Here is a 25,133-nt window from a genome sequence, read left to right on the forward strand (position 1 = left end):
AAGACAGTGAGGTGACATTGAAAAAAACATAAACATGCGAAGGCAAAGTTCAGCCAAGTTCAGAAGAAGAATGGCAGGAAGCAGTTAGGAAGTAGCACGATTACCCACAACTGTGGCCATCAAATTCTTTCTTTTGTTATGATTACATGAACAACTGTCTGAACTAGGCAAGTTAGATGATAAGTGTTACTCAACACAGCCCAAGTATTTTGAAAGCAAGATCTCCTACACAGTCTGTCACTCTAATTCACTCTTTGCCAGGATTGGAACATTAAGGAGCTGCTTACTTCTCTCAAGTCATTCCTTTCTGAGTCATTCAAAACTAAAGCTTCTCATCACAGTCCATTCATTTCATGTTCCATTTTATTTGTCAACCTTCCTGTCATCTCACGTTACTTTCCTAGCCTTGGTTTCTGAATTTAAAAAAATATATACACAGCATGTACCTAATCTCAGCAGGTCTGGCAGCATCTATGGAGAGAAATAAGAACTAACATCTCAGATTTAAATTACCCTTTTACAAAGATAATTTAGATTTGAAACAAAGAACAAAGCACAGGAACAGGCCCTTTGGCCCTCCAAGCCTGCACCAACTACGCTGCCCATCAGAGTTAAAACCCCCTACCCTTCCAGGGACCATATCTGTCCATTCCCATCTTATTCATGTATTTGACAAGATACCCTTTAAAAATCACTGTCATATCTGTTTCTATCTCTCCCGGCAGCGAGTTCCAGGCACCACCACCCTCTGTTTAAAAAGCTTGCCTCGGATATCTCCTTTAAACATTGTCCCTCCCACCTTAAACCTATGCCCCCTGGTAATTGACTCTTTCACCCTGGGGAAAAAGCTTCTGACAATAATCTCTGTCCATGCCCCTCATAATCCTGTAGGCTTCTATCAGCATCAACTGCCATTGTTCCAGTGAGAACAAACCAAGTTTCTCCAACCTCTCCTCATGACTAATGCCCTCATTAACTCTGGTTCCTCTCTCCATGTTTGCTGCCAGACCTCCTGGATTTATTCAGCATTTTCCGTTTTGACTTCAAGCTTCCAGCATCCTAAGTGTTTTGCTTTTCTATATATCTAACCTTTCTTCTTTCATGTTCTCAGCTGAACTTCTTCGAGCTGGGGAGGCAACTGGTGGTGATTTGCTGTTACATGAATCCCTCCTGCAACACATAACAAAAGGTTTAAAAGCTGTTTCTTTGTACCCAGTAAACAGACTATAATCACAAGGTGCCAGAGATGTGAAATTACAACAAAGGACTCATGGTGGCACAGTGGTTAACACTGCTGCCTCGCAGCGCCAGGGACCCGGGTTCAATTCTGGCCTCAGGTCACTGCCTGTGTGGAGTTTGCACATTCTCTGCGTAGGTTTTCTCTGGGTGCTCCGGTTTCCTCCCACAGTCCAAAGATGTGCAGGTTAGATTGACTGGCCATGTTAAATTGACACTCAGTGTCAGGGGGATTAACTAGACTAAATACATGGGGTTACAGGAGTAGGGCCTGGGTGTGATTGTGGTCAGTACAGGTTCGATGGGATTCAGCAGGGATTCAAAGATCCCAGGACAAGTTTTTCTGGAGCAGGAAGAGGTGAAATGAAGGTGAAATAGAATTTTTAGAAAATAATTATGACAATTAGGCAGAACTATTTTCTTGCGGTTCGGGAATCAGTAACTAGGAGTTTTCAATTTTAAATTGTCACAAAGAATGAGTAGAAATTTCTTTATTCAGAGGGTCGTAACAATACTGTGTCACAGGAAATGATTGAGGCAATGACCACTGCATCTTGTAAAGGAGCATTGAGTACATATTTCAAACAGAGAAAAATGGAGACAGATTATGGAGATTAATTCAATGCATAGAATCCCTACAGTGCTAAAGAGGCCATTCAGCCCATCGAGCCTGCACCATCAACATTCCCGTCCAAGTCCTATCCACGTAACCCCACGTATTTACCCGCTAATTTCCCAGACACTAAAATGTAATTTAGCATGGTCAATCAGCCTAACCCACACATCTTTCAACTGTGGGAGGAAACTTACACAGATACGGGGAGAATGTTAAAATTCCACACAAACAGATCATAACACTTCACTGAGTAAAATAAATGTCTTATCCTGCCTCTGAGTCTTTTGCCAACTGTCTTAAATCTGACTCTCATCGTTACTTACCACATCTTCTGCCAATGAACACAATTTCTCCGTATTTACTCTTTCAAAATTCTTTATGATTCTGAAGCCTGCATTAAATCTCTCCTTCATGCTCTCTGCTCCAAAGAGAATTGCTCTGGAAGCTTCACATAACTGAGAGCCCACAGTCCTGGTACCATTCTAATAATTCTCCCTGCATTTATCTGGATTGCGCCTTCACAGTTTCAATAGGGAATAAAGTGTATAGACACTTCCCTTTAAGATTTACAACAGAAATAGGTATATTTTTAATTCTTTACATGGGACGTGGGTGCCAGTGAAGCAAAGCCAGCATTTGTTGTCCATCTCGAATTGCCCTTGAACTAAGTGACTTGCTAGGCCACTTTAGGGAACAGTTAATGATCAATCATATTGCCATGGGTCTGGAGTCACATGTAGGCCAGACCAGAAGGATCTCCTTCCCTAAAGAGTGTTAGTGAAGGGTCTTTATGATAATCAATGATAGCTTTGTGGCTAGTTGCCCAACAGCACAATGGTTAGCACTGCTGCCTCACAGTGCCAGATCCCAGGTTCAATTCCAGTCTCAGGTTACCATCTGTGTGGAATTTGCACATTGTGCCTGTTTCTGCGTAGGTTTCCTTCAGGTGCTCCAGTTTCCTCCCATAGTCCAAAAATATGTACGTTAGATTGACTGGCCACGCTACATTTCCCCTTCGTGTCAGGGGAATTAACAGGGTAAAAACGTGTGATAACAGGGATGGGGTCTGGGTGGGATTGTTGATGGTGCAATCTCGGTAGGCCCATGGTCTTCTTCTGCACTGCAGGGATTCTATGATTATGAGATTAGCTTAAAATTCTAGATTTATGATTTATTAATTGAATTTAAATTTCACTAGTTGATGTGGTGGGATTGAACTCACGCCCCCAGAGCATTTGCTTGGGCCTCTGGATTACTAATCTAGTGACATCACTACTATGCCATCATTTCCTCCTAAAAGTGCACCAAAGTACAATTTCTGCCATTCACTGAGGTGGATTTAAACAAGCAACATTTCTTACATTACTCTAGAATTACGTGTTCTGCCTGTGTTCACAAGTTGAAGTTTGGGAGTTGGCAGTAATATGCAACAAGTACAGACAGGTGAGCACTGGAATTTACAGCTATGATCTTGACTGGGAATCTATTTTATTCATTGTGTGTGTCTGGCTCCAATGTCATTAAATACTATGTATATCAGTACAAGAGTGGGTTTGTGACATTGTGGCTGGGTCTTTGGTCTCACTGCTCTCAGTACTAAGTTGTTATTGACACTAGACTCTCTGTTAAGAGAAATCTTTATGGAACAGAGCACATCAGGGCAATGACTTAACCCCTGTTTTCTCCACTGATATAATGAAAATGAATGGGATCTTACCTCCCAGATGTTATGTTCTTTGGTACTACCCTTTACGGTGAAGTAGTTCCAACATGTGGTCTCTGGTCTGTATTGGAATAGCTCAGGAGATGGTGAGAAAGAGGGGAAGTAGTGGCATAGTGATATTGTCATTAGGTTAAAAATTCAGAGACCCAGGGCAATGCTCTGGGGACCATAGCAGATGGTGAAATTTGGATTCAATAAAAATCTGGAATTAAAAGTCTAATAGTAACTACAAAACCATTGTCAATTGTCAGAAAAACCCATCTGGTTCACTAATGTCCTCTAGGGAAGGAAATCTGCCATCCTTATCTGGTCTGGCCTACCTGTGACTTTAGACCCACAACAATGTGGTTGGCTCTTAAATGCCCTCTCAAGGGCAATTAGGAATGTGCAATAAATGCTGGTCCAACCAGCAACGCCCTCATCTCATGAACGAATGAAAACAAAGCCACACCTGTTGAAGGGGACCGGGAGGGAAGGTTCAGGCAGTGATCCATTTTCTGATCACAATGAATTGATACCAGCTGCTTCCTGTGGTGTAAACAGCAGATTACAACCTGTCTGAACTCTGCCTGGTAACAGGATTCCTCGTTGGTAATGGGGTTCGTGTCCCTACCTTTCACGTGGGAGGCTGCAGTTCAATTCCCCCACAAGGACCTTCAGAGTTGTGTAAAAATTGTGCTGGCAGGCAGCGTGTGTTTTAGGGGCGGAGTGACGTTGTGTTATTGCCACTTGACTAGTAATCCGGAGAATCTGGGGACCTGGGTTCAAATCCCACCTTGGCAGATGGTGAAATCTGAATTCAATAAAAACCTCAACACTGCCTGGTTTCCACAATCACTCAAGCTTCTGGCACTGTCTCAACTAAGTCATGAGAAATGGTGAGATGAGGAAGAGTCAAAACCTTCATGAGAGCAGTCAAGGTGAGTGAAAATAAGCCTGTTTCGATCTCTATTCCTAGTCTGCTAATAGGGTAGAACAAAACAGTTACCTTTCACCTTTCTTATCTGTTGAGTGCTTCCTTGGCAGTTCCAAAGTGATTGGTGGTGATTTGCTGAATGAATCTCTCCTGCGATGGAAAGAAAATGGATTTTAGGCTTTTCAGTGTTAACCATTCATCACGCTCAAGCACACAACATTACCACCATGTAAGATTCACTGCTTTCCAAAAAGTAATTATGGAACTCCTCTCATTCACCCCCAAAAACAACCGTGTGTGACTTGGGAACAGCAACATCAGAATTATTAGAACCACAGTGAACTCCATGAACTCCATGTGTCACTGACAACCTGCAAACTTGGCAAAGGTGTTAACTTTATCCAAGTAATTATCATTGAAATGCCGATGTCCATGATTGAGTGACTTTTTAAGTTATCAGCGGGGATTTATTTTGGTGTTTCATGCTCAATGGTCCTTAATATCATTGCCTGGTAATATTGTGCAAATTAGATCATATTTCTGAAGTCACTGAACACATGAGCTTTTCTTCCTTGATTAATGCTTTTTTTTTGAGTCAGCCACAGCCAAACTTTCATAACTAGTCATTTAAATAGTTTGATCAGCCATGATCCAATTGGATTGGCAAAACAGGCTTGACCGGCTGAATGGTCACCTCCTGTTCCTATGACAACAATATAGCTGTCTTAAGCTCCCCTGATGGGTCCTCATTGGGAGGTTCAAATAGAATGCATGTGAAATAATGCCACCTGTATCAGAAGAGTTCCAGATTTAATTTACAATCAATTTATTTATTTTAGCCAACTGGAGGCATCATTGGCTGTGTAATTTATGCATATGTCAGTTCCTTCTCCTCATCACTGGCAGCCATACCTTATACTCCTGCAAAGCATTCTGGAATAGGTTACCACAAATAAAGGGAATATCCCAAGTTCTTGTTGGATAAGAGGCACTTTAGAATGGTTCCAAGAGATCCAACAAGTTGCTATGTAATAGATAGCTCCTTCCTTTCTGAGAGGCGTTTGGTTAGGAATCAAGAAGTCAAGTTCAGGACTTCTATAGACAGGTCAAATGAGGACATTCAGGTTAGCACTGCTGCCTCACAGCGCCAGGGATCTATGTTCGATTCCTGGCTTGGGGTCACCGTCTATGCAGAGTCTGCATGTTCTCCTGTGTCCGCATGGGTTTCCTCTGGGTGCTCCAGTTTGAACGTAGAACGTAGAACAGTACAGCACAGTACAGGCCCTTCGGCCCTCGATGTTGTGCCGAGCTATGTCCAATCCCAAGATCAAGCTATCCCACTCCCTATCATTCTGGTGTGCTCCATGTGCCTATCCAATAACCGCTTGAAAGTTCCTAAAGTGTCCGACTGCCTGCTGTAATAGACTATCACAGCAGGCAGTGTATTCCACACCCCAACCTCTCTCTGAGTAAAAAATCTACCTCGGACATCCCTCCTATATCTCCCACCATGAACCTTATAGTTATGCCCCCCAGTAACAGCTACATCCACCCAAGAAACAGTCTCTGAACGTCCATTCTATCTATCCCCCTCATCATCTTATAAACCTCTATTAAGTCACCTCTCATCCTCCTCCGCTCTAAAGAGAAAAGCCCCAGCTCCCTCAACCTTTCCTCATAAGACCTACCCTCCAAACCAGGCAGCATCCTGGTAAATCTCCTCTGCACTCTCTCCAATGCTTCCACATCCTTCTTACAGTGAGGTGACCAGAACTGAACACAATATTCCAAATGTGGTCTCACCAAGATCCTGTACAGTTGCAGCATAACCCCACGGCTCTTAAACTCAAACCCCCTGGGTAATAAACACTAACACACTATAAGCCTTCTTCACGGCTCTATCCACTTGAGTGGGAACCTTCAGAGATCTGTGGATATGAATCCCGAGATATCTCTGTTCCTTCACATTCCTCAGAACCCTGCCGTTGACCCAGTAATCTGCATTCAAGTTTGTCCTACCAAAATGAATCACCTCACACTTAGAGTTAAACTCCATCTGCCACTTTTCTGCCCAGCTCTACATCCTATCAATGTCTCTTTGCAGCCTACAAGAGCCCTCCACCTCATCCACTACTCCACCAATCTTGGTGTCATCAGCAAATTTACTAACCCATCCATCAGTTCCCCTCTTCCAAGTCATTGATAAAAATCACAAGTAGCAGAGGACCCAGCACTGATCCCTGTGGTACACCACTGGTAACTGGCCTCCAGTCTGAAAATTTTCCCTCCACCACCACCCTCTGTCTTCTATGAGACAGCCAGTTACTAAGATGTGCCAATTAGGTGCATTGGCCATGTTAAATGCTCCCTCAATGTACACAAACAGGTGCCAGAGTGTGGCGACTAGGGGATTTTTCACAGTAACTTCATTGCAGTGTTAATATAAGCCTACTTGTGACACTAATAAGTAAACAAACAAGGTTGAAATGTCCCGATTAAGACTCACTGCCTCAGCTCACATTTACAGAACAGCCAGAAGAGTTACAATTGTCTGTAAAAACCTTTCATCCAAACGCTGTGTAAATCAGAATAGATGGCAGGGCATGGCAGGGCGGGTGGGGTGTGGTGTGGAGGTGGGTTGGCAGCCAGAGGAGTAGGAGCTATTCATACATGCAAAACAAATCGTGGAAAGGAGTTATTAAACTAATGGGGACATTTTTCTTCCAGATGTTAACCACTGGATTTTCTATTCACATGCACAGGCCATCTGCTGGGAGAAGTTAGTATTGAGATGCATCAGCAACAAAATAGTGCTGAATTGTCACAATCAGTGAACAAAGTCAAGAAACAAGCTGTCAATATCATTTAAATGGAGAACTCATCACAGAAAGACTCCACCTCAGCAATACAACAGGGAATAAAACTTCTTAATTGCCCTCAATTTCAACTATTTTATATATTTAAAAACACAGCATTCTGCAATAGTGTAATAGCATCCCACATATGAAAATAAAGCTTTTTTTTTGCTTAGCCTGCATTAGGGAAAAATAAAAGCCATCACAACAAAAGTCATACATAATTCAAACGCTGGTGCTTTTTGATAAGGGTTGCATCCTTCTGCTACTCCTTTGTAAAAGGAAATAGAAGTTTGCCTGATATCTCTTCAAAAGGTGGTTTCCCCCTTCATAAAGATATACAGCTAGTCCTACCTCTCTTCGGCATCTGTGGAGTTCTTCCTGGACATAGGTGAGAGAGTCATTGGTGACATCGAGCTTGAGGAGTCTCTCCTGCAAAGTATCAGAATCATTTCTTAAGATTCTCAAGTGGTTAGACTGCCACTTGCACATCAATAACAGCATACCCTTCAGAGCAGTGCTATATCGCCAGAGCTAAGCTTCATTTTCCGGTATTCTTCCAAAAGCCCAGGTTAAATATTAGGATGGGGAAGACATCCACTTCCATAGCGCCAGGCACCCAGGTTTGATTCCCGCCTTGGGTCACTGGTTGTCTGCACATCCTCCCCATGTCTGTGTGGATTTCCGCCAGTGCTTCGGTTTCCTCCCACAGTCCAAACGACATGCTGGTTAGGCACATTGGCCATGCTAAATTCTTCCTCAGTGTACCTGAACAGGTGTCAGGCAACTAGGGGATTTTCACAGTAACTTCATTGCAGTGTTAGTATAAGCCTACTGTGACAAATGAATTTAAAACTATGACTTAAATTTAGCATAGAAAGCAGACACTTGTACACATTGTCCATTATAGGATACACAGAGCTCCCACATGTTCAGCAGTTTAATTTCTTTGTATTTATGAATTTTTGCATGATGTTTACTCATATTGCCTGCATGGTATAATAGAAAATGCCTCAAATCAGAAACTTTCTTTGGAATCTAATGACAGTGTAACTCTAGTCGATGAAATAGCTAGTTACTGTAAGGGGATAATGGGAGGATTCACGTTTTGGAGAGGCAACTTAAAATGAGGTAAATGGTCTTCATCCAAATGTCACCCAGATTACATGGTTAAAATGTAACTTGCTCCAATGGGTCAATTATAAAAATAATTCTTCCTTGATCAGAAAACACAGTTAAATGGAAGCTTCCAATATTTACAACAATGTTAAAAATGAACCATTTTAACTCCCCATTCACACTCATTCATGCATAAGCTTTGTTTGTTCCTTGTTATACACAATATTTAATTGGATAGATGTAATGAAAGGATCATGGCTGGAGAAAGATCTTTGTCTCATTCGGTATCTCATTGTGGTGAGTATAAACCAATGAATCTACCTACAGGTTCAGCTGGTTTTAGTTCATTAAAAATTCTTCAATGCTTTGTCTTGTCCCATCACAAAGAAAGAAGCAACTTTTCAATCAAGCAACCTTTGTTAAGTAGAGGAACAGCTTGATAAAAACATTTTTGAATGACACAACTTTGAAAATCATGAAAGTGCCCCACCCATAGGAGACCATTCAACCCATCATGCATGTGACAACTCTTTGGCAGAGCTATTCAGTTAGTCCCACTGCACCTGCTGTTTCCCCATTGCCCTAAAGTCTGTCCATCAGGTATTTATCCAATTCCCTTTTAGGAAGTTACTTTTGAATCTGCTTCCACCAGCATTTTGAAGCAATGCATACCAGATCATAGCAATCCTGTGAAAGAAATGTTTCCTATTTCCCTGACTAATGGGTATTGCAGAGCTGGGATGCACCATTGTCCTGGTAATAACATTTCGGTTTTGTTAGTTAAAGTTCCCTTTTGAAGTTTTGTTTTAGTTATAGTACCTGATCAAGAGTTATCAGCCCCTGACATGTTTGTTAATCAAAAGAGTATATATTTGCGGGGCATGGGGTGCGGAGGGAAGAGGGAGGGGTGAAATATTTCCTTGTGCGCTGCTTGTCTTTTTTCCATTCACCCTAAATCTGTACCCTCTGGTTACCAACCCTTCTACCATTGGAGAATTTCTTCTTATTTGCTCTATCAAAACAAGTCAGGATTTTGATCACTTCTGTCAAATCTCATCCCTACAGTGCAGATGAGGCCATTTGGCCAATCGAGTCTGCACTGACTTTCTGACATTATTTTACCCGAGCCCTTTCAGCCTGCCCTATCTCTTCAGCCCCACACAATAACTATGATTAATCCATCTAAACTACACATCTTGGGACGTGAAGGGGTAATTTAGCACGGCCATTCCACCCAACCTGCACATCTTTAGATTATGGGAGGAACCTGGAGCATCAGGGGGAAACCCATGCAGACACGAGGAGAATGTGCAAACTCCACACAGACAGTCACCCGAGGCTGGAACTGAACCCGGATCCTTGGCACTGTGAGGCAGCAGTGCTAACCATGATGTCACCATTCCGCCTTCTCTGCTCCAAGGAGATGAATGCAGCTTCTCTCCACATAATTGAAGGCCCTCATCCCTAATGGCATGAGTGTAAAGCTGCCCTCCTTAGGCCTTGACATCCTTCCTGCAGTGAATGTCCAGACCTGGCCACAATACTCCAGCTGAGACCTAACCAGTGTTTCATTACAGGTTAAATGGTATTCTTGACTACGTACACCCAAGAACACTGCACATGCAAATCTGTGTTAAGGTCACAATCTCAGTCTATAACTGTTTCTATATTGAGTGCAAAATGCAGGATTCAACCATTCTTCCTGTGAACCACCCAAGTAACCAGTGCAGGAGGACTGCCTGTTCCATCCAAACCTGCTCCGCTATTCAATAAGATTACAGCTGATCTTGGGCTCAATTCCACTTTAGTCTATTCCCCATATACCTTGATTCCCCAAGAGACCAAAGCTCCATCTATCCTATCCTTGAGTACAGTCAGTGATGGAGCATCCACAATATCTGGGGTAGAGAATTCCAAAGATTCACAATCTTTTGAGAGAGGAAATGTGTCCTCATCTCTTTCTGGAATAACTGTCCTCATCCTGACACTGTTCCCCATTATCTGCCTCTTACATTCCTCAGCCAATGGAAACAACCTCTCAACCCAGTGAAGGCCTTTCATAGTCTTGTTTGAAGTTTATTTGTTAGTGCCACAAGTAGGCCTACATTAACACTGCAATGAAGTTACTGTGAAAATCCCCCAGTCACCACACTTCAGTGCCTATTCGGGTACACTGAGGGAGAAATTTTTTAGCATGGCAAGTGCACCTAACTAGCATGTCTTTCAGACAGTGGGGGGAAACCGGAGCACCTGGAGGAAACCCACACAGACACAGGGAGAATGGGCAGACTCCATGCAGACAGTGACCCAAGGCTGCAATTGAACTCGGGTCCCTGATGCTTTGAGGCAGCAGTGCTAACCACTGTGCCACCGTGCTGCCCCTGTATGTTAGATACTTACGCTGCCAAGGCTATCCAACAATATATCCTGTCACCTTCTAAGATGCAAGTACATGCACTCTCGAATTGCTCTTTTCCAGCACCCAGAACTGAACAAATTACCATAGCTCTCCTCACACTTCTTACTAAAGGGATACAATTCTGCATTAAATTTCATCGGCCATTTCAGCAGTCCGACTTCATTCTCCTGAGGTTTATTACTATTCTCTTCATTTTGCGTTTCATACCACTGGAAAACTTTGAAGTTACATCCTGTATACCCAAGTCCAGACATAGAAACATAGACATAGGAAACAGAAGCAGGATTAGGCCATTCAACCCTTCAAGCCTGTCTGTCATTCATTTTGATCATGGCTGATCATCAAATTCAATATCCTGATCCCGTCTTCCCCACCTCCATATCCCTTGATCCCTTTAACCCCCAGAGCTGTATCTAATTTCTTCTTAAAATTACACAACAACCTTTAACATATGCTGAAAGCAGCAACTGTACTGATATAGAATCATAGAATTCTACAGAAAGGGCATTCATCCCATCGAGGCTGCATCGATCACAATCCCATCCAGGCCCTATCCCCATAATTACATGTATTTATCCAAGCTAGTGCCCCTGACACTAAGGGGGCAATTTAGCATGGCCAATCCACCTAACCTGCATATCTTTGATCTGTGGGAGGAAACCGGAGCACACAGACAGTGTCCCCAAGCCAAGAATCAAACTTGGGTCCTTGGAACTGTGTGGCAGCAGTGCTAACCACTGTGCCATCCATATACTGACCTCTGCGGTATGGTTCCATTCAGTCTGACAAATAAGCATTCACCCGTATTCTTAGCTTTCTGTCACCCAGTCAATTTTGTATTCACGTTCATCCCGTGGGCTTTCATTTTGCTAACAAGACTAACATGTGGAATTTTCTAAATGTTTTGCAGAAGTCCATGGGCACAACATAAACTACACTAACCTTATCAGCTCTGCTGGTGGCTCCAGCAAGGAACTCAAATCGTTAGGTCAAGTAGAATTTGCCTTCAGCAAACCTGTACTAATGTCACAATCGCAATCAGTCATTAACTGTTCCTTCATTATGGGCACTGTGCACGATTCAACCATTCTCCCTGGGAACGCAGAGCCAGCTGCTGATCATCCTCTCCTGCAGCAGAAACCGACTCAGGAAGCGCTTCTCTTCCCAAAGAGCTGGAGATTCTGTTGGTCAACGGAAATGTTCAAGACTGGCATTGACAGGGTTTTGTGAAGCAACAATATCTATGGATAGGGAGCAAAGGTTGGAAAATGGAGTTGGGACATAGATGGTCCATGGATTTGACTATGGAAATTGTTGCTCAACAGTTAATCTTTAAGAGTAGAATTTTTCACAGTAATTTCATTGCAGTGTTAATGCAAGCCGACTTGTGACACTAATAAATAAACTGTAAAAAAAAGAGTGGCTGAATGGTCAACTCCTTTTCCTGTCTGTTTAATGTTTTGAAGTGAATGACAGTGAGGAGATTAGCTTTCTACCCCAGAGGGTTGGGGAAGCTACGGTGGCACAATGGTTAGCACTGCTGCCTCACAGGGCCGAGGCCCTGGGTTCAATTCCGGCCTCAGGTCACTGTCTGTGTGGAGTTTGCACATTCACCCCATGTCTGCGTGGGTTTCCTCCGGGTGCTCTGGTTTCCTCCCAGAGTCCAAAGATGTGTGGGTTAGGTTAATTGGCCATGCTAAATTGCCACTTAGTGTTAAGGAGATTAACAGAGTAAACACGTGGGGTAAACACAGGGTCTGGGTGGGATTGTTGTCAGTGCAGACTCAATGCACTGTACTTCTGCACTGCAGGGTTTCTATGATAGATTTCTGATTACTGATAGAGGCTTATGGGGAAAATGGGTGTAAAAGGCATTGAAGTGTCTTATCAGCCATGATCGTATTGAATGGTGAATGAAGCAGGCTCGATGGACTGAATGGCCTACTTCTGTTCCTAGCTATCTCAGATGGTAATAGGATGCCAATTGTACCTGGATGGGGGTTGCTCGTCTGCAGAACAATAAAGGACTAACAATCATGATCTTACCTGTGCCGGTCCTGTTGTCCATCGGTGGAGTTCTTTCTGAACATGGGTGAGGCTGTCGGCGAGGACTTGGAGCTGAACATATCTTGCCTAGAAATCAAATCAGAACTACTGGTGAGAACACTCCGTTCAAATAAACTCTGTAATTCAAACATCCACAGATTATCTCTGGCGTTGTGATGTGACAAAGTAAGAACTAACATTTCCCACTCAAACAACAGTGTTAAAAAGTAGGCAGAATCAGGCCACTGAACAACTGACTTGGAAATATATTTTTGTTCTTTATTGTCACTCAGTCAAAATTCAAGAATTGCTTACCTGACAGTACTGTTGGTGCATCAGCACCACAAGGACTACAGCTGTTCACCCCCCACCTTCTCAAGGTCAATTGGGGGTGGGTAATAAATGCTGGCCGTGTCGATAACCCACAATCTTCTAACTCAGATGAGAGTGCAACCCACCTGAGCCACATCTGACACCAATTGCATAATATGTCACAAAATAGAATCGCTACTGTGGAGAAGGAGGCAATTTGGCCCATTGAGTCTGCACCAACTCTCTTTTATAGAATAGATATAAAATCATAGAACCCTACAGTGCAGAAAGAGGCCCTTCGGCCCCCCTCAGTCAAAGTGATTCGACCAACTCTCTTTTATAGAATAGATATAAAAGAGAATTGGTGTGGACTCAATGGGCCAAATGGCCTCCTTCTCCACAGTAGAGATTCTATGATGTGACATATTATGCAATTGGTGTCAGATGTGGCTCAGGTGGGTTGCACTCTCATCTGAGTTAGAAGATTGTGGGTTATCGACACGGCCAGCATTTATTACCCACCCCCAATTGACCTTGAGAAGGTGGGGGGTGGACCACTACAGTCCTTGTGGTGCTGATGTGGTGGCACAATGGCACAGTGGGTGGCACGGTAGCACAGTGGTTAGCACTGCTGCTTCACAGCTCCAGGGACCTGGGTTCGATTCCTGGCTTGGGTCACTGTCTGTGTGGAGTTTGCACATTCTCCTCGTGTCTGCGTGGGTTTCCTCCAGGTACTCCGGTTTCTTCACACAGTCCAAAGATGTGCAGGTTAGGTTGATTGGCCGTGCTAAGAAATTGCCCCTTAGTGTCCTGGGATGCATAGGTAGAGGGATTAGTGAGTATAAAAATGTAGGGATATGGGGGTAGGGCCTGGGTGGGGATTGTGTTCGGTGCAGACTCGATGGGCCAAAGGGCCTCTTTCTGCACTGTAGGATTTTATGATTCTAAAAGATCTTGAGTGACTTCACAGATTTTCAAACAAAAAGTATAGAAGTTCAATCATGATTTTATTGATTGACAAAGCAGGCTAAAGAGGCAGGTACCCTAATCCTGTTGCTGTTTCTTACACGGATAGATAGCAGTACAACAATTGCATTACCATAACTTCCAGCATGCATGTCAACCCAATATATAAGATGACCCCATTTTTCCAGTCCCAAAGATCATGGCAGAATTCTCTCATTTTGAGCCATGGTCCATGGCGGGGTGGGAATGTGGCACTTTTCCCAATAAGGAGGGCAGTGATAAAACACATCAATCTTCCAGCAAACTCATTAATTATGCACCCAAGTGTTTCATGCCATATTCACTGGTGGTCAGGACTGGATGAAGTGTAGTCCACTATTTTGTCCAGATGCCATATTAAACTGACCCACTGTTGAAGAAAGAGTGTCATGATGTGGAGATGCCGGTGTTGGACTGGGGTAAACACAGTAAGAAACTTGTCAGACTTCTTACTGAAGAAAGAGTGTCCCAGAGGCCTATCTTCTGATACCAGAAGGCGGACCTCCCCAGCAAACATTTCAGAGCTACTTGTTTAGCTATTTTATAGAACAAAAATGTCTAGTGTTGCAGCAGGACACCAAAATCGCTCAGAGACTAACTAAAGATCTCAGTGCCAAAATTAAGTGATTTATATTAGGCGGCCGCAAAAACACAAACAGCCATGAAGTCACATTGGCAACGTGGATGAAACACCCATGAATTTCGATGTGCACTATTTTTGAATATTTTACTAAGGGGTGGAAATATTCAAAAATAGTTCTACTGAAAACCAGAATAGGTAAGAAGACTTGATTCACGATGGTACGAGACTGAAAAGCCAACTGAATGAAACTAAAGCTCATTTTCAACTCCAGGCTGAAAATCAAGTTCCCTGCAGGAGTATTTGTCCATGTCATGACAATAGTTGGATGGAGTGACATTGGGGGGGTGGGGGGGGGGGGGGGGGGGGTCGGGGTCAATAATGTGTGGAATGGGCATCCTGGTGACTTACACAAAGAATGGAGCTTATTAATGTGGGGGTTATGTTCAGATCCCATATGACCAATTAAATCAAGAGACACAGATAAAGGAATAACACCCCTGTTGCAGTCAAACCAGGGAGGGAGGGCTAACATCCGAAGTTCAACTTTTAGATGTGTGTCTCAACAAGCCATTCAAGAGTCACTAATGTGCCAGTTGGAATAGGTGGATGTTTGCCAGACAAAACACCTTCCCAAAAAGTAGCAATGTGTGTACTGTCCTGATCAGCGTTTGGTGCAATTCTGTCATCAAATCGTGGAACATTATTAGTGCACAACGTTTCATCAGATTGTTCAAAAAGTGTGGAATATCCAATTCAATGGAGAGAGAGGGGTTTGTTGTAGAGGGACGGTTTGAAACCAAAAGGGCCACATCTGATCCAAAGTGGCATCTTAACTATGATGCTGTAGCCAAAGTGATTGAATGAATTTAATGAACTCTTTGCATCAGATGATAAAGACAATGAATTTGAGTGCTCTTATAATGTTTTGACTGTAATTAAAGGCACGTTTGTAGAATAACTTCATTCAATAAACCGTTCCACAACAACTTCATATGAAATACCAATGCAATACCAATACCAAATATCCCCTATCCCACCCACATGTGTGACAACCGCCCATACATTTTATACTCAGAGTACAAGTTGACCACCCTCCCCCTGCACAATTTTTGGAGGCTTCAAAAGTCAACTTGATGCCACAGTCTGCAGTAAATTACATTAAAAGCACATAATGTTAGGAAAATAAGTTTTGTTTTAGTGTTCCAGCCCACGCATCTGGAGAAATCATTAACTTAAGAGCATATTCACGACACTCAGAATCTTATAGCAGCAGGTACACATTAAGCTGCCTTTTGAAAGTTCTTGTAGAATCTGATACAAGAGCCCACTGCGTGGAAAAGAATTCTCAATTCCACTCTGATCTTTTAGACCGTTATATTAAATCTACGATCTTGTGTCAATGATGTACCCATCATTGTTTCTTTATCATGACAATACAATGCAGAATGGTCCCCAATTACTTTACCTCTCCACATATTTCTCTTTTGAATGTTTTTGGGGTGTTGGGGACATTGTTGGTGACTTGTCTTTTTTCTCACCCTCTTTCCCTGTTGCCTTCTCAGTCTTCTGAACAGGAATTTCTGAGGCTGGAAGAGAAAAAGCATCGAGATACATTTTGATGTCTTTTTGATGTTTCCAGCGAATCCACATGTAATCAGTCGAACCAAATATATTCGAAAGAAACAAATTAAAGACAGACTAGAGATGCTCCCTATAATGAGCTGATGAGTATTTTTTTCTGTGTAGTTACTAGCAATATGATTGCAAGGGAAAGGCTTCAGAAATGCATTCAAGAGAGAGGTAGTTCACTCAGCCTGCAATCTCAGTGTGACAGATGACATTGCGAAATGTTGGTGGAAAGGTTGTGAAAGGTTGGTGAAAACGTGACAAGAGGGATTGACATCTAGTGGAAGCAAGTGAATAATTACTCAGAGTTACAATTTAGGACACAGTGGTTAACACTGCTGCCTCACAGTGCCAGCGACCCAGGTTCGATTCCCAGCTTAGGTCACTGTCTGTGTGGAATCTGCACGTTCTCCCCATGTCTGTGTGGGTTTCCTCTGGGTGCTCCAGTTTCCTCCCACAGTCTGAAAGACATGCTAGTTAGGTGCATTAGCCATACTAAATTCTTCCTCTGTGTACCCGAACACGTGAAGGTGTGGAGTGACGAGGGAATTTTCAATAATATTCCTTATTGAAACCATGATGTTGAATAACTAGATGTGTAGTTGCCGCACATTACTGTGTACATCGTTTTTCACACTGAAGAATAATGCTTCATCAATAATAAATGAAGTAACTTATCGAACATCTTGGGGAAACGTAATCAATGACATTCCAAGCACGGATTTGTTGTTTCTTTCAGGGTATGGCTTGCTTTTGCAGGTAAAATATCTCTATAACAGTTGGATTCCTGCACAGAACATGGCTTTGCCTTACCGAGAAGCTTCTTCCAGTTTTTGATGAGAATTTTAGCTAGCGCGATGACTTCCTCATCTGTGCTGTGCTTACGCATCGCGTTTACGGACATTCCGATTCTTGTACTCTGGTCAAAGACAAAGAGGGAGGTCTAACTCAAATGGGACAACGCAATCATTCTTCAGCTAATGCACCAGAATTTCGCTGACGTTGCAGTAAGCGGCAGATTCAATCCCAGCAAAGAAGATTAAAATCAAAGTTCTCACCAGGTTCAACAAACTGAATGGACATAGTTTTGTGCACTGTGCAAACAGCACTATAACATTTACACAAGATAGGGTTACCAACTTCTTAAAGGACATATTCTTGACGGTTTCATCACATCACTTCCCACATAGAGGAACAGCCTTCTCTAGCCCCACAATTTCCAAAAACTGTTTCTAACTAATAAGTGAAAAAGTATTAAAAGAGAAATCAGGAAAATATACATTATATATTTCTTCTCCTTTGGTTTGCTCTCAGCAACTGAATCTTCCATTCCGGAAAACTTCAGGGTATCCCCGAGAGGGACGGGAACGCCAACATAAGGATACTTATGGAACTGTTCTTGAGATCTAGCCATCAACCCAAGGGCTGTATTCATTACCCATCCATAACTACATTGAGACAGATATAGGCCATCTCTGAAAATATCTTGTGAGGACAGGCATGCCAGTGATCGGAAATCAGATCAGAACAGGAGGCTGTCTCGGCACAGCCCAAAGTGCTCTTCTTCAAGGTGTACACTGTCCCAGGTCACTGCCCTGATGATGAGTACAGGTTTCATGAGTACAGAATGATTTCCGTTGAGCTGCACAAGGACTCTTTTCAGCCATGGCTTTAGGATTTACTGGGCCAAGTCTGTAAAGCTTTTGGCTCACAACATACTGCTCACCATACTAACCTCGGCCAATTCATTTCCGCCCTGTATCAACCCTTCATGCTTTGCAATTGGAAGTTGCTTTGGAGCAGGAGTGGAAGGTGGCAGCAGAGAAGGCCCAAAGACTGCAACTTTCACTTTATCTGCATCCCATCTCAGCTCAGGTTAAAGATTATTTTGCACAACCCCAGTGAAACTACCTTTACCCTCAACCTCACAAGATGCAGCCCCTGCATCTATTGGGAATCTCCCCATTTCCTACAAGAGTTATCATTAGGTATTGACTAGATTGCTCACTAATTTAAATTGTGGACAGTTTCTTCTTTTTTATTGTGGACTAAAGCTCATACCTTTTTCATTTTAATGACATTATATCCAGAAACGAAGAGTGTTTATTCGAGCAGTTTTTGGCGGAATTTAAAGTATTGCAGCTTCCAAAGTGCGATCTGAACATATGTTAGCAATATGGAACGGGGCCTGGTCCAAGAACTCAATTTAACCATTTCCATCTTTACACAGTTCATGGTTTGGAACATTAAAGATTAAAGATCTAAAAATGTGCAGGTTAGATTAACTAGCCATGTTAAGATTGCCCCTTAGCGTCAGGGAGATTAACAGGGTAAATACATGGGGTTACGGGATTAGGGTCTGGGTGGAATTGTGGTCGGGGCAGATTCAATGGGCCAAAAATGCAGAAATTCTATGACTATTGCATACTCCAAATGCATGTTTTTCCCCTTACATGCTCCCTGCCTCCTGGGGCCCAGATCATTCACTCGCCTAGGCCTAAAATGATGTAGAAAAACGAGTTGGCTTTCATAAAAGGGCCTGATCTTTCATTGGTTAGGTTAATGTGGAGTAAATAATATTTTTGGAAAGAGTCTGGGAAAGTGGAAGGTACAACCGGAACCTGGATGTAGTGCTGCTCCTCCCCCCTATGGTGTTATTAACCGAGTATATTACATAAGAGAACATACCTGGGATTTCTATACATTATAACAGTGGCTCCAAACTGGATGGCTACTTGTCAGCTGGCAATGGACCAAATGGCCTTCTTCCTTGCTGTAAGATTCTATGATTCTATGATTACATAAATTCAAAATAGCTGATTGACTGTGAAACACTTTGGAAAGTCACTCTGGTCGAGTGTGTTCTTTAATTAGAATCCAAGAATCCAACTCACAGTTGAATGTTGTGCACTGCCTACCAGTACTTGTCATCGGTAGCACAGTGGTTTCTAATGTTGCTTCACAATACCAGGGACTTGGGTTCCATTCCCAGCTTGGGTCACTGTCTGTGTGGAGTTTACACATTCTCCCCGTGTCTGCATGAGTTTCCTCTGGGTGCTCTGATTTCCTCCCAATGGCCAAAGATGTGCAGGTTAGGTGGATTGGTCATGCTAAATTGCCCCTTAGTGTCAGGGGGACTAGCTAGGGTAAATGCATGTGGATATGGGGATAGGACCTGAGTGGGATTGTGGTTGGTGGAGATTCGATAGGCCAAATAGTCACCTTCTCCACTGTAGGGATTCTATAATTCTATGAATCCTTTTCCAATACCCAATACCATTCAGAAAAGAACCTAGATAAGTACTTGAGAGAAAAAGGAATACATATATTTGCGGAATCATTGAGATAAGGGAGGTAGAATAGAAAACTCATGTGCAGCATAAATATAAGCACTGGCTACTATATGATCCAAATGGTCTGTCTGTATATTTTATGTAATGCAATGGGGATGGGGGCTATACAACTGAGCAATGGCAATGATTTGTTCCTGGTTCCTCACTGGGACAGTGGTGGGGGCGCAATAAGAGACCATATTCAGTAAAATAAACTCACAGAGAATGGTCTAATTGTGTCTTCTGTGATGATACTGTGCCTTTAAGAAAGGTATTTACACCATGTTTCTTGTAAGGGATATGTTTAAAATTCAGCTCTATTTTATACGGAGCCAGTTTGTCTGTGCACCAGGCAGCTCACATGCTGAGGATGTAGGCTAATGATTGATTCCAGCTAGAGGTCTGTTTGTGTTAATCTGATTTAGTGCATTTTTGTTTATTTGGTTATTCCTCTGGGGTTTCAAAGTAGGGTTCTGATTAGGTTGATTGACAGAATCATCTACTTACAGGGAAAAGCTGGCAGATACTGCCAGGCTCTGAAAGAAGCAAGAGGTGTCTCGTTCTCTCTCTCTGGAACCTGCCAGAGGAAATAGGTCTCTCTCTGTCTCTCTCTGCAGAGGTGTTTTGGGGGCTTGAGGACTGGCAGCCCTAGTACCAGCATGTAAACCTATGTGTTGCTAACTGATTTTGAAGAGGAGTTTAAGTCTATATGAGGAATATTGTTTGAATTGAATCTAATAGAGATAGATTAGCAGTTAAGCATTGTATTTTGTCACGCTTAAGTATTTCAATTGGGTAACAGTTAAACTAAATCATTTGTAAAGTGTATTGTTACATAATGTTTATTTTGATAAAAGTTTCCAAGTGTGTAAATAGAATCACACCTGGAGTGAAGCACCTTATCCTCACACTAATGCCAAAATAGAAAATCTGTTGGATCTAGTCAGGCTTCATAACATACTTGAAGGTTTCTGCTCTGATAACCTAACACTTCCCCGAGGGCCATACATTTCCCAGCACTGAAATCAGATTCAGAAGCAAGGTCATTATTTCATCTTCCTTTCCATAGCTCAAGGCACCCAGACTAACTGGGGGTTTGTTGCAGTGTCAGCCCAAGGCACTTCCCAGAGGAACACAGGGCACAGTCAGTTGGTATTTTCTGTAGTAAGTTACCTGTAGCAACTTTAGAGTCATCTTCACAGTTTGTAGTTCCTGGAGCAGATCAAGAGCACCATCCTATTTAGATAAAAACAAAATAGAATTCCTTTTTTGTTAGAAAACTCTGAAAAGGTTCAATCATTCTTTTATTAACACAGTTGTTCATTAGCTCTCAGCATTGGGGATCCTACAAGATCTTGAAACACACACAATGGGGATAGTACATCAAATCTTATTAATTTACAATCTCACAAACTTTGCTCTTCCCCTCCCCCTGTCCTCTTCCCCTCCTCCTCCTCCCCCCCCCCTTCCCCCTGCCCACTCCTCCCCCGGTCCCCAGCCCTCTTGCTTTCCCATCACTTTGCAAGAGGTTTGGATTTCAGTATTATCCAGTACAAGCCATTCAGGGAGTACAAGTTCTCTCTGAATTTTATTCAATCTTGGATGATCTTGAAAGCCATTCAGCCCATCGTGTGCCAGGTCTTGGCAAGAGCTATCTACACCCCCTCTCTACCCCCGCAGCTCTGTCTATTTTTCCTTTACAGTAAGAAGTCTCACAGCATCAGGTTAAAGTCCAAAGGTTTTTTTGAAATCATGAGCTTTTGGAGTGCTGCTCTGTCGTCATGTGAGTGGCATGTATTTATCCAATTCCGCTTGCAAACACCAGCCACTAGGCAGCACAGTGGTTAACACTGCTGCCTCATAGCCCCGGGGACCTGGGTTCGATTCCTGGCTTGTATCCAATGGTCTCCTTCTGCACTCTCGGGTTTCTATGATCGTTAGTGCTCGAGAAGCAATACTTTTCATTATATACTAATACATGTGACAATAATAAATCAAAGCATACTTGTGACACTAATAAATAAAACCGTTTCAGAGACAGAATGCACTGCCCCATTGCAACAGTCCCAGGGCTTGGGGGGAGTGGAGAGGATGGGGTTGGGAAGGGAGAGGAGATTGGGAGTAGTTGGTCTGGAAAGGGAACAACATTCCTCGGATTAACTGGCTAAATCTAATAATAACCATCCCTGCTCGGGTCACCAGGCGGCGTCCGTACGCTTGGCAAGCTGCGTTGCCATACTCTCGGTTGCGTTTCCCTCCTTCTTAAAAAAAATAAAAATCCGAGTCGGGAAATCTGACGCTGCGCCTTAAACCCCCGGAGGGTGCAGCCCGTCAGACGGCACGGGGCGATCCCATTACCGAGCAGCTCGGGAGTTAGTCTGCGCTTGGAAGCGAACCACTTGGCTCAACAAACCGATCCGGGGCGGTCTAGAAAAGTTGTGTAGACTTTCACCCTGGACCAAGGCAAGGAAAAGTTGCAGCAAGAGGCGCTCAGAGCCTATTTTAACACTTAAAAAAGTTTCAGATCTGCTGTCAGGGCGTGAGAAACTAACTCGCCCGAGGCTGAAATGTAACATTCTCTTGTCGATTGCCACAAGAAATCGATCAGCCTTACCATGCTCTTCCTCGATATCATTTTATCCAGCTTTTTGGCGATTCGAATGAGGTTTTCCTCCCTTCCCATGGTGTCCTCTCCTGCACAGATCCGCAGAAAGTTGTTACAATAAATAAACGTGAGCAGAACAAAACATTTTATTTTCCCCCCCCCAAAATAAAGTTTCACCCGAGTTAATGGTGAGCTCCCGGGTAGAAAGAGGCGTGTCTCAACACTGGCTGCAACTTCATTCCCCTAGCGAGTACAGTAAAAAAAAACAGGTGGTGTCAAACTTCAACAGGCTGTGCCCAGAATAACCAGGCTGGGGCTAAACCCGGGCAAGAATTTAAAGAGAGGACACCCCGCGGAGTTCAGTTCTTAATGAAAAACAAAAGCTGATTTTTGTGGGGGGTTTGAGGGGGGAATAACTTCAAAGTTCAGAAAGAATTTCTACATCCAGAGGTAAAATTAAAAGGGACACTCAACAGCAACAACAATAATAATAAACTTTATCTGCATAGAAACCAGAAAAATAATGGGGGAAAGTAACTCAGCGGGTCTGGCAGCATCTGGGGGGAGAACTCTATTCTCCCTTCACAGATGCTGTCAGATCTGCTGAGATTTTCCAGCATTTTCTGTTTTCAGAGCTGCTTCTAACTTTATCTGGGGCCATGATGCGGAGATGCCAGCGTTGGACTGGGGCGGGCACAGTAAGATGTCGCACAACACCAGGTTAAAGTCCAACAGGTTTATCTGGATTTACAAGCTTTCGGAACACTGCTCCTTCATCAGGTGACACGGTGTGATGGAGGAGTAGCATTCCCAAAGCTCGTGATTCCAAATAAACCTGTTGGATTTTAACCTACTGTTGTGAGATTTCTTATTTTATCTGGGGCACCATGGTGGCACAGTGGTTAGCACTGCTGCCAGGGACCCGGGTCCGATTCCTGGCTTGGATCGCTGTCAGTGCGGAGTCTGCACGTTCTCCCTGTGTCTGCATAGGTTTCCTCCAGCTGCTGTAGTTTCTTCCCACAGTCCGAAAGACACTGATTAGGTGCTTTGGTTATGCTAAATTCTTTCTCAGTGATCCCGAACAGGCACCAGGGTGTGGCGACTAGGGGATTTTCATATCAACTTCATTGCAGTGTTAATGTAAGCATGTTTGTGACAATAATAAATAAATCTATATGGCAGTCTGATCTAACTATCAAGAATCCAGCTGGATAGCAAAGGCTCTTAGTGCAGGAGACTATTTTGAAGGAATTAAATAGAGGTTGGGGGAATCACGGCTTATATACTCAGAGTTTTTTTTTAAAGAAATAATTGAATTGATATAGTGTCTTTCATGACACTATGTAAGACTCAGCCACATTGGTATGGGGACCAAGGTACATGTTGGCTTAGAGTGGTAAAGACAGGCAGGCTCCTTTCCTAATGCAACATTAGTTACTGAACCAGCTCAGGATTTTTAACAGCTTCAAGGTCACTTTTATTGATAACAGTTTATTTTTATTTCCACATTTTTTAATTTGTTTTTTTCTCAACCATCTCAGTTTCCGAGATAAGCAATAAAAAGTTTCATCAAGCAAGCTTTGAGGGAATCTCCTGTCCCATTGCATTGTGTTGTCCCTGTGACAGGAGGGATATTTCTGAAGGTGAAGTGATAGAAGGCCAAGAAATTTGCCAGTGACATTGATGCAATTTATGTTTAACCATGACTTCATGATCTGCATCGCCATGACAAAAATCACCTGCTTTTTCTCCTTGCTAATCCTGAAAACAGTTTGCCAAACTTTTCTATGAAGATAGTGCCACGTTAACAAAAAGCAGTTAAATGCGTGGAAACATTAGCATTACAACTGTGTAATGTTCTTGAAGGATCGTGTGATGTTAATAAATGAGCTTGACACAAAACAAATATAAAAATTTGATACGTTGGAAATTAAAAATGAGTTGCAGAAAAGCACAACAGGTCAATAAAAAGGGACTTAAGCCTTTCACGTACTCAAGATAGTCCAAAGGGCTTATTTCCAGCCAAATTAAATACTTTTTGATAAAAGCTAAATACTGAAATTAAAACAGAAAGTCAGCATCTGTGGAGAGAGGAACAGATGCCAAAATCTTGCTGCTGCTAAAGCTGGCGGGATCTTACCCCTGACAGCGCACCCCTGATGCGGGTTTCCAGGTGGCAAGGTATGTGTTCAATGGGAAGCCCCCTTGACAGCAAAGAGATCATAAGCTCCCGCCACCAGCAAACAGTGTACCGCTTCCCACTGCCACGTAACACACCATGGAGAGGGAGATAAATCCCGCCCATTATTAATGTGAAACGTCCAACATGACTTTTCTTTGGTAAGTCAGTACAGTTTGAAGTGTGGTCGCTAATGTGATGTAGGAAATACATCAGGCCATTTGGTAAAACAGGAAAGTGGGGCAACGAAGTCTGTTTCTTTAAGGTGATGTTAATTGAGTGCTCAGTATCAAACTGATCTCAAGAGACAACTCCCCCTTGTTCTTCTGATTTAAGTCTATATGATTATAACGGGCATGGACAGAGTGGATCATCAGAAATTTTTCCCCTTCGAATGGAAGAGTCAATTTCTAGGGGACAAAGGTTTAAATTGCAAGGGACAAGGTTTAAAGGAGATGTACAAGACATGTTTTTCACACAGAGGATGGTGGGTGCCTGGAACTCACTGCTGGGGGAGGTACTGGAAGCAGTTGCGATAGTGACATTTAAGGGGTATCTTGA

General features: G+C 42.9%; 1 protein-coding gene across 2 annotated transcripts in view; it reads right to left on the bottom strand.

The window, feature by feature from the left end:
- The window catches only part of tcea3 (transcription elongation factor A (SII), 3), a 39,571-nt gene extending 16,913 nt beyond the window's left edge, over nt 1-22,658 (bottom strand). The window contains exons 1-9 of one of the 2 annotated variants that reach the window (XM_080211335.1): nt 22,571-22,658; nt 22,403-22,482; nt 20,962-21,024; nt 17,270-17,375; nt 16,296-16,416; nt 12,931-13,017; nt 7,701-7,778; nt 4,564-4,641; nt 1,090-1,170 (exon numbers count right to left, since the gene is read on the bottom strand). In XM_080211335.1, coding sequence (XP_080067461.1) covers nt 1,090-1,170; nt 4,564-4,641; nt 7,701-7,778; nt 12,931-13,017; nt 16,296-16,416; nt 17,270-17,375; nt 20,962-21,024; nt 22,403-22,471 — 683 coding nt within the window. In that variant the 5' untranslated portion in view covers nt 22,472-22,482; nt 22,571-22,658. Of the gene's footprint in view, nt 1-1,089; nt 1,171-4,563; nt 4,642-7,700; nt 7,779-12,930; nt 13,018-16,295; nt 16,417-17,269; nt 17,376-20,961; nt 21,025-22,402 lie in introns of both variants that reach the window. The other variant, XM_080211334.1, reaches the window with a different exon arrangement.
- Between the last annotated feature and the right edge of the window lie 2,475 nt (nt 22,659-25,133).

The sequence above is a fragment of the Carcharhinus amblyrhynchos genome, chromosome 24 (assembly GCF_965287045.1).
Source record: "Carcharhinus amblyrhynchos chromosome 24, sCarAmb.v2.hapA, whole genome shotgun sequence".
Classification (NCBI taxonomy): domain Eukaryota; kingdom Metazoa; phylum Chordata; class Chondrichthyes; order Carcharhiniformes; family Carcharhinidae; genus Carcharhinus; species Carcharhinus amblyrhynchos.